Source organism: Triticum aestivum, chromosome 5A (assembly GCF_018294505.1).
Source record: "Triticum aestivum cultivar Chinese Spring chromosome 5A, IWGSC CS RefSeq v2.1, whole genome shotgun sequence".
Taxonomy (NCBI): Eukaryota; Viridiplantae; Streptophyta; class Magnoliopsida; order Poales; family Poaceae; genus Triticum; species Triticum aestivum.
The window spans coordinates 427,683,165-427,692,841 of record NC_057806.1 but is presented as its reverse complement, the minus strand read 5'-3'; the positions used below and the strand labels follow the sequence as shown (position 1 = coordinate 427,692,841).

At 43.9% G+C, this 9,677-nt stretch overlaps 1 protein-coding gene across 1 annotated transcript; it reads left to right on the top strand.

Moving 5' to 3' along the window:
- The first annotated feature begins 3,848 nt into the window (after positions 1–3,848).
- Positions 3,849–7,840, top strand: LOC123103766 (probable ethanolamine kinase). Its single transcript, XM_044525445.1, has 11 exons — positions 3,849–4,166; positions 4,452–4,543; positions 5,020–5,126; positions 5,442–5,547; positions 5,781–5,903; positions 6,028–6,119; positions 6,360–6,444; positions 6,578–6,683; positions 6,800–6,863; positions 7,278–7,370; positions 7,454–7,840. The coding sequence occupies exons 1-11, from the start codon at positions 3,997–3,999 to the stop codon at positions 7,580–7,582; spliced, it is 1,167 nt and encodes a 388-aa protein (XP_044381380.1). The 5' UTR covers positions 3,849–3,996; the 3' UTR covers positions 7,583–7,840.
- Positions 7,841–9,677: the final 1,837 nt, after the last annotated feature.

The window sequence follows — 9,677 nt, the reverse complement described above, 5'->3', positions numbered from 1 at the left end:
ATAAGACAAGAAAATTTGCACTTTATGTATATTTTACACTATGTTTTTTAGTTTACAATTTTACATAACATAAAATATTTTTTACGACAATTATATTTTTTTCCTTACGGTCTCTTTTTACGTCGGAAATAAGACAAAACTTACGAAACATAAAATTACGGTGCATTGATGATAAAATAGAGGGGGGGGGGGGTTGAAGAATAACTATTCCTCACCCAGGGTGACGAATAGAGCGACCTCCTATATATATATGTGTGTGTGTGTGTGTGTGTGTACTAGAGGGGCCCCTAGAAACATACAAGTTATCTTCCGTTGGAGGTGTCCCTCTCTAGAATCACGATTTCGTTATACAATTCTATGACTTTATGGTCCAAACTAACCCTTTTAATTCTACGATTTTAGTTCATAGTATCTACATTTCCACAATCCTAATAGTTAAGATTCTAGGATTTGCGATCCTTCCATCGGAGCTCCAGTTCGATTCAAAATCACGATTCTGACAACCTTGATAGAGAAGTCACATGAGGTTATGCTCTCTCTCCTCTAGTTCTCCGGGGACGCAAAGCTCTGCACGGTGCAACATTGCTAGATCGTGAGGCTCGTACGCGTGCAATCCGTAGAGAGGTCGTGCTTTCGGTCTTCGGTTCAATGAATCTTTTGTGAAGGTTCGAGGGACTTCAAGAATGATTTGGACTACCTCTTCTTCCGCTACAACTCAAAGTTGGTAACGATCTGATGTAACCTTGTATGCATCTTCATAGTGATCCGGGATCTTGATCGTAGGGCATTTTTTGTTTTCTTCTACGTTTCACAAGAGAGATACCCTAGCCCAAGGTTTGTTCTGTGTACCGAGCCGCCAGGGTCATTGAAAGAGTATGAAGCTTGAGAATCGCAGACATACGGGTCGTCATCGCCAAGGAGAAAGAAGATGCAAGTGTATCTTGTGTTGTGTCATGTGAACTTGGGGTCATGCATGTCTTCGTTGCGAAATATCTCAAATTTTACATTTTACCCTTCATATAAATATGGAGCATCTAAAGTCTCATCTTCACAGATACACACTTCAACCATCTTATTCCATTTCTTGTCTTGCAAAGGGTGCAACTGCTCCTCAAACAAATCCCCATCCCCATCCGCCAAGTCATAGACATTGTCAACAATTTGAAGAATACAATCATTGTCTAAAGAATCACTATCACTATATTCTCATGACTCATCTTCTAACTTATGTCCTTTAGGGCTCAATCTGGTAGGCACTTGCTCATTGCTATGAATTTCAATGCTTTCATCCACAACACTACACGATACTATGCTCTGATATCCACTGCTTAGCTTCTTCTTAGGACTAAAAACATGAGGTAATTGAGCTATTGAATTAACCACAACATCATCACATCCTTCTTTTGATTTACGTCTATCCAAATGATGAAGGGAAAAAAAAGATATGTGTGTGACCTTTACTGCAATCTCATCTGTGTCTGCATTATTGACAAAAGCCATGCACCATCTTCATTAAGCTGACAACCAGAAAGCAACTAGTACAAATTAATTCGGTCTGCCTTCTCATAACCCATGTGCTCGATTAAATCCTCAAACATTTCAAAGCATGCAAACGAGGTGTCACAATTATCATAGTAGATCTTTTGACCATTCAAATAAGACCCATTGTGCCCACTGCCAAAGAAAATCCATCCATGAATGAACTCAACAGTGAACAAACAACTGTCATCCGCTGAAACAACAAAAATACTTTCTACAGGACAAATCCTAATCTCTATCACAATGCGCCTAACTGCGTCAAATCAATGTAGACGAATGAAATAAGCTGCGCAAAATGTCCTAAACAGCGCAGATATACAATGTTAGAGCATCTACAACCGGACTTAACAAATCTGACCCCCTAAACGCACGCACTAACCAGGCGTGTCCGTTTTGAGCCCCCTATTTCTCCGCCCATACAACCACACTCCTTATTTTCTCCCTCATATGTCCGATCACTTCACATCATTGGTGGAGATGAAGATAGAGAAAGGAAAGAATGAATAAATAAGGAGAAAATGTGGTCCGGGATGGGCCGCGTCCTACGTGGCGGATTGACCGTACGCGTCCGCGAGCCCTCATATCCTCCCTATATTTGTCCTCAATATAATGGCTCGCGGACAGTACAAACGTATAGGAATGATATGAGGGATCCAATTGGATCACCTTTTTCCCTCTCTCTTCTATCTGTTCACTGACCGGACGCGTTCGCGGACGTTTGAGGAGAATTTGAGGATGCTGGCGGTAGATGCTCTTAGCGCCTAAAACGCTCTATACTTACGGTTATGGCATGTACCGTACATCGACGTCACATCGTGCGCCATCATCGCCGCTTCAAGCTGCAAACCACCATTTGTGGTTGCGGCGTCGTCCTCCCTTCCTCCACCGCGCTATGATTGGCACACTGCATGGTCGCCGATCAGCCGCCGCCGCGCCAAGACAACCCTCGGGGGGTTTTCTTTTGCGGGAAGAATGAAATAACCATGGGGTTGCAGTTTCGGAAGAAAGAAGAGGATTGACACGATAATAGAGTTTTTGAGGGGCCCAATTGCAAAGTTACCACCATTTGGACCAGTTTCCGGCAAGTAAATGAGTGACAGTGACACGACACTAGTAGAATACGAGATACGTATGCACCGCCTCGACTCTGGACCATCGTTCCAACCTTTATGACCGTATACAACAAGGTTTTTACAAGTATCAAGACTGTATTATATCACTTCTGAGTATGAGGACCATTTTAGACCTTGCGAGTGGTACGTGCATTTTACAAGGGAAGTAGCGTGCCGACCAGGCAATAAAGATGAAGCGAAGAGGAGATCGCCAAGCACAAAACTCTTGTGGCATCCGTTCGATTTGGACGTGCGACGAAGTTGCTGGACGTCACAGCACACCGTTAATTCCGATGCTTCCGCAAATACAACACCACAAGCAAGACAGACAGACTGTTTCCGAAGGCATTGAAGTTGGGTTCGGTTTGCTGTAGCGAAATACTTTATTCCATCTCACGTGCATATGGCTGCTCGAGAAATCGTGCGGTAATTATAACTAGGATCAAGTTCGGGTCACTTGCGTAGCTTCGTCAAGTTCAACACCACAAGCAAGGCAAAGTGTTTCAAAGACAATTTAAACATCCCGCTTCCTCTACGCGTGTATACGCTGCCTGCCCGGATGCTGGTAGGCTCTGAAACGCACAAAGAGTAGTCACCAAGGTTCCGTCTCAAACAAAAGAAAAAGCACCAGGCAGGTGTCGACTTGGAAAAAATTAACAAAAAATCATATACATTGACTTCGGCAAAATACTAGTATCACCTCCCTTCCGAATTACTGGATACATTTCAGTCCTTTCGCCCATGCGAACAAACAAAAACGGAGTACAACAAGCTGACGTGATTGCCTCTTGCAAATTGGAGGAGCCACGTATTACCAGAATCGGACAATGATTAGCGCCCCACACTTAAGCAAATCAGCATCCATCCAAAATATCTCAGAAAGAAATAGAGCCGGCATCGCCCCAAATCGAGACAGACCCAGCGACAGTGAGCAACTGACAAGGGAGTACGGGCCCACATCACGTGGCTGTTTCGTGGGCCCGTCCGCCACCGAATCATCACCGTCCATCACGCCACACAAGAGCCCGTCGCTCTCCCATCCAGGGCCCACGCGATTGCTGCCACGCGCACCCTACCCGGTTGGTAGGCCGGTGGGGCCACGGCATCAGCTGACGTGGGCGGCCCCTCCTGCCTCCCACGCCACGCGGCCGGTGGCGACTGGGCTCTATAAATGCTGTCCTCTGTTCGGGGCCCCGCGTTCCTCCACCCAACTTCCCTCGTCCCCGATCGCATCGCATCGAACCGAATCGCCGTGAGGCTCCCACCAGAATAGCTCCGCGACAACGAGCTTCCTCGCGCGAGCGAAAAGAGAGGTGTGGAAGCGAGGGGCGCGCGCGCGAGGGAGATGGGATCGGACGGCCGGAGCTGGAACGGGGTCGACGGCGGAGCCAGATGTGGCGGTGAGGAGAAGATGAGGACGGTGGCGGCTCCGGCGCCGGCGCTGGCGGAGGTGCCCACGTCGACCGCCGCGGTCGACATCTCGCTGCCGCTCCCCGAGATGACTCCCCGCATCATGCAAGTCCCCTGATCCCTCTTCCCATTTGCTTCTGCACAAGCTGGTGCGTGTTGGGCATGTGGCTCTGATGCACGCACGCGCCGGCCGGGTGTGTTGGTGTGCGTGCGGTGTTCGAGCAGCCACCACCTGTCTCCGCGAGACGGGCCGTGGCCTGTCCGGGTGCGCGCTCGTATGAGCCGATGGTGTTTGGAGAAATGCCTCGCGGAGAGCGACATGCGCCATTGCCCCTGATTAATTCCCCGCTTCCCAATCTGGTTTTCTAATAAGGTGGCTTGCTTCTCCAGAGATCTCTGCAAGGAGTTGGTGAAGGAGTGGTCGTCACTGGACAGCTCGTGCTTCTCCATCTCGACGGTGTCCGGTGGCATCACCAACATGTGTGAGTTGTGCTCCTTGCCAGTGGCTGTGGCACTGTCCTGGCTCCTGATTCATCTCCCTCACCTAACTACCTGAGCATGCTTGGAAGAGGAAAGAACAGAGGCTATGTAATTATAGTAATTCTTAGACAAGGCAGTTGCTTGAATTGTTCACACAGACCATGCCATAACTTAATGACTGCGCTTTAATGTTGCTTGCTGCTACTCTTTGCTCATTATTTCAGATATGGCACTAGAATTTGATTGCATCTGGCAACCTTTATGAGACCATATACTCTTTAGCATCAGTGCTTTCCACTCATTTCTGCTTATAAATCACTCGTACTGTCATTGCATCCGGAGTTATGGACCCATTATTTTAGAAGCGTTAGGAAATAATTTTCTCTATGTAACTGTACTGATTTACTTGTAAATCATAGATACAGCAATAATACCTAAATGGTTATCTTATATTGTTCGTGATGTTAATGACCTGCAGTGCTCAAGGTATCTGTCAAGGAAGGCTCTGATAGCGAGTCGTCTGTGACTGTTCGGCTGTATGGCCCAAATACAGACTTGGTGATCGATCGGGAGAGGGAATTACAGGTGAGCGCTTCAATCGTAGTGTATGCAAATTGTTTGTGCTACTGGCATGTAATATTTACCTGCATTGTGTAGTGTTCCTGTGATTGCCCATTATAGTATTGGTTTATTTGTTGGTGCTTTCTTAGTTGTGGTTCAGTTTAAAATTTCAGGAATGCAATGGTCATTTCCTATCATAGAAATAGTACATATGCCATATAACACTCAAAGTACCTCACTGTTACATAAAACTAAGTTGCCAAGTAAGCCGAGTATTCTGTTGTCATTTTTGGGGCTGAACTGTTTCCTAATGCATACATCTATTACAATCATGGTTAGGCCATACCATATCTCTCAGCTGCAGGGTTCGGGGCTCGGTTACTTGGAGTATTTGAGAATGGAGTGGTTTCGTCATTCATCCATGCTAGGACACTATCACCTTCAGGTAGGCATTTTTATATTCTGCACAATACAAATTGGTGGTTTCATTGTCTGCATAATGCAATGATTTATCTTTTCTCATTTTCTATTTTTTCACACGGTAATTTGAAGGGATTTGTGGTTTTAGGTATATACTCAACGGTTGTTATTTTGCACCCATAGGTGCATGGAGACTGGAGAGCCTGCAATAAATGCTTCTGCAAATAGTATGTTCATTTCCCTTGTTCTGTTTTTCAGACATGAAGGAGCCTAGAATTGCCGCTGAAATTGCTAAGCAGCTACAGAAATTTCATCAAGTAGATATACCGGGATCAAAAGAACCACAGTTGTGGAATGACATATTCAAATTTTTGAAAAAAGGTTACATTCCAAACTCCAAAGTTTTTTCGGATATTTCATTTTGGAACTGGTTGCTTTTATTTCATTCACAATCATTGAATTTCACTACATAATATTGCGGTTTGCTGTGAACTATTTATCGCAGCTTCTGTATTGAAGTTTGAAGATAATGAGAAGCAGAAGAGGTATGAGACGATCTCTTTTAGAGAAATACAAGATGAAGTTAAAGAACTTAAGGTATGCTGTGATAAGACTTACTGTCATGTACTATTGACCATTGCAGCAATTTGAGCGCACTTCAGTTTCATATTCTTAAAGGAATATCTTTTTTTCTTTCTAATTTGGCTTTGTCACAAAGGCTTGTTACATATTCATGCTAGTAGATCAATCCTATAGCACAAGCATTCAATCAAATGGCTAGATGGCTGTTTGCTAGATTGGTATCCGTGAATATAATGTCTCACTGTCCTCTTATAGGATCTCTCGGATCTTTTGCATGCTCCTGTTGTGTTTGCACACAATGACTTGCTATCGGGTAATCTGATGCTGAATGATTTGGAAGGTAAATATCACATTCACTTGTCACCTTCTCTTGATTGTTCAGTAACATTATGCTTAAGCTTCCCTTTTGCCTGTTTTGCAAAAGCTAAGATGGTGTCTCTGTTTGTTGTCATTATTGTCTTCTGTTTTTACAGAGAAACTATATTTCATTGATTTTGAGTATGGGTCATATAGCTACCGTGGCTTTGACATCGCGAATCATTTCAATGAGTACGCAGGCTTTGAGTGTGACTACAACTTGTATGTTCTCTTCTTGCTGGTTGAATAGTCCGGTGGAGCTTTTATCTTCACGCTCTTGCCTAGTACTCTGGTTGAATAGTCCGGTGGAGTAATATTTATTTTGTTGCTTCTTTTAGGTACCCAGATAAAGATGTACAATACCATTTCTTCAGGAATTATCTATCTGATAGACCAAGTGAGGTATGTGAATTCAATACATTTTCTTCTCTGGACAAAACCAACTGAAAGCTATTCATAGGTTGTGCAGGCCTCGTCTCTGAGGGAAGAAAGATATTCATAAGCCCCCACTACTGTAACTTAGATGGTGCTCATTCCAAGAGTATCTTTGTTTCTTATTTTGGAATTAAATCACAAACACCATGTCATGTGCTACATATACTTACATTTATATATCTTTTAAGTTAAAGAATAGATTATTTGCATCTATTTGTGAGAAAAGAAATGTTGGATACTTGGCATTCGTACAGTACAAGGTAGTAGGAAGACATTCAGACTGTTACTGAGAAAAAAAAGTGTTTTCCCCGAATAGCAGAACATAGATAATTTCGCATAATGTACTTTCACAATAACAATCTAACTTTTCTTTTACCGAAGGTCCAAGAGCAGGATCTGGATGCCCTTTATACTGAAACAAACACTTTCAGGTTAGCATCACACCTCTACTGGGCATTGTGGGCACTCATTCAGGTAAACACCATTAAGCTACTTTTAGTAGGATTTGAGCGCCATGCAACTGTCATAACAAAATATGTGCTGTAATCTAATTGCAGGCAAGGGTATCCCCAATCGATTTCGATTACCTTGGATACTTCTTCCTACGGTACGGCGAATACAAGAAACAGCGGGAGTTCTGTTTCTCCTTGGCGCAAGGCTTCCTTTCTTCACTGAGGAGTGGCTAGTGCTCAGAAGTTGTGTCCCCGAGCCACTTCTTAGCCGCCCGCTTATACTTTGGGGCAGGCACGGATGATCGGCTGTTGTACTTGTGTTAATTAGCGAGTCTCTTCGTATGATTATGTCAGCTGTGAGATTCTTCCTTTTTCGTTTTATTTTCCTGCAGGAGGCATGTAGTTCCCAATAGAAAGTTGTACAATCTGTGAATAATGTACACGTGTTGGTCGCTACAAACACAAGCCTAATGAATTCTGTTTTGTGTATCATTGTATGCTCATGAATTCTGTTTTGTGTATCATTGTATGCTCTCCATTGATTAGATTACCCAAAGAGCTTTTCCTCCATGGTGTTTGCAATGCAAGCATAGAGTTGTGCTCACCTTGTATCCTATTTGATGAGCTTACCCAATACTACTACACCTTACACACGATCACACCGAGCACGCCAACGCCACAACACTGCTATGGCAATGAATTAGACGCCAACGCCACAACACTGCTATGGCAATGAATTAGACGAAGATGATAAAGTCCTTAGCCCAAACGAACGATCCACCTTGCCAACCTCAACCTTGCTACATGTCTGCTCTCGCACATACTTGGAATAAGCATCTTCTGTCGTCTGCCTAGTTTTAAACCCTCTGCCGCCTACCTAGTTTTAAACCCTGTGACTGTTGTCGATGTACCCTAAAACTTGTTGGTTGCAAACTTCCCATAAACTGTAAACCCTTGGAACCCTCCCTTCGAACACCACATATCACTTGCCCTAGCAGTGCAAATGAGCAATAAGTTGAAGCAACAAGCATTGGAACACACAAACAACAAGCAATGAAGCACAGAAGCAATGGAGCAGAAGAGCATTGGTAAGCATGCAAAAAAATACTAGAGCAAAGAAATACCGGAGGGGGCCACTTGCTGCCCACAAGGCATCAGGGCGCAGCCCTCCGGCGCCCATCTTCTGCTATATGAAGGTTTTTGCCCCAGAGAAAATAAGAGGATGTCTTTCGGGACGAAGCGTCGCCGTCTCGAGGCGGAACTTGGGCAGGAGCACTTTTGCTCTCCGGCGGAGCCATTCCGCCGGGATACTGAAGGAAATATGCCCTAGAGACAATAATAAAGTTGTTGTTTATATTTCCTTATATCATGATAAATGTTTATTATTCATGCTAGAATTGTATTAACCGGAAACTTAGTACATGTGTGAATACATAGACAAACAGAGTGTCACTAGTATGCCTCTACTTGACTAGCTCGTTAATCAAAGATGGTTAAGTTTCCTAGCCATGGACAAAGAGTTGTCATTTCATGAACGGGATCACGTCATTAGAGAATGATGTGATTGACTTGACCCATCTGTTAGCTTAGCACGATGATCGTTTAGTTTACTGCTATTGCTTTCTCCATAACTTATACATGTTCCTATGACTGTGAGATTATGCAACTCCCGAATACCGGATGAACACTTAGTGTGCTATCAAACGTCACAACGTAACTGGGTGGCTATAAAGATGCTCTACATGTGTCTCCGATGGTGTTTGTTGAGTTGGCATAGATCGAGATTAGGATTTGTCACTCCGTGTATCGGAGAGGTATCTCTGGGCCCTCTCTATAATACACATCACTATAAGCCTTGCAAGCATTGTGACTAATGAGTTAGTTACGGGATGTTGCATTATGGAATGAGTAAAGAGACTTGCTGGTAACGAGATTGAACTAGGTATTGAGATACCGACGATCGAATCTCGGGCAAGTAACATACCGATGACAAAGGGAACAAACATATGTTGTTATGCGGTTTGACCTATAAAGATCTTCGTAGAATATGTAGGAACCAATATGAGCATCCAAGTTCCGCTATTGGTTATTGACCGGAGATGAGTCTCGGTCATGTCTACATAGTTCTCGAACCCGTAGGGTCCGCACGCTTAACGTTCGGTGACGATCGATATTATGAGTTTATGTGTTTTGATGTACCGAAGGTAGTTCGGACTCCAGGATATGATCATGGACATGACGAGAAGTCTCGGAATGGTCGAGACATAAAGATTGATATATTGGAAGGCTATGTTTGGACATTGAAATGGTTCCGGGTGAGTTCGGGCAT

Excerpts from the sequence above, each read along its gene's own strand:
- LOC123103766 (XM_044525445.1), top strand. The coding sequence starts at position 3,997 with ATGGGATCGGACGGCCGGAGCTGGAACGGGGTCGACGGCGGAGCCAGA. Across the intron at positions 6,864-7,277 it reads TATCTGATAGACCAAGTGAG|GTCCAAGAGCAGGATCTGGA; the intron begins GTATGTGAATTC and ends CTTTTACCGAAG. Across the intron at positions 7,371-7,453 it reads CATTGTGGGCACTCATTCAG|GCAAGGGTATCCCCAATCGA; the intron begins GTAAACACCATT and ends ATCTAATTGCAG.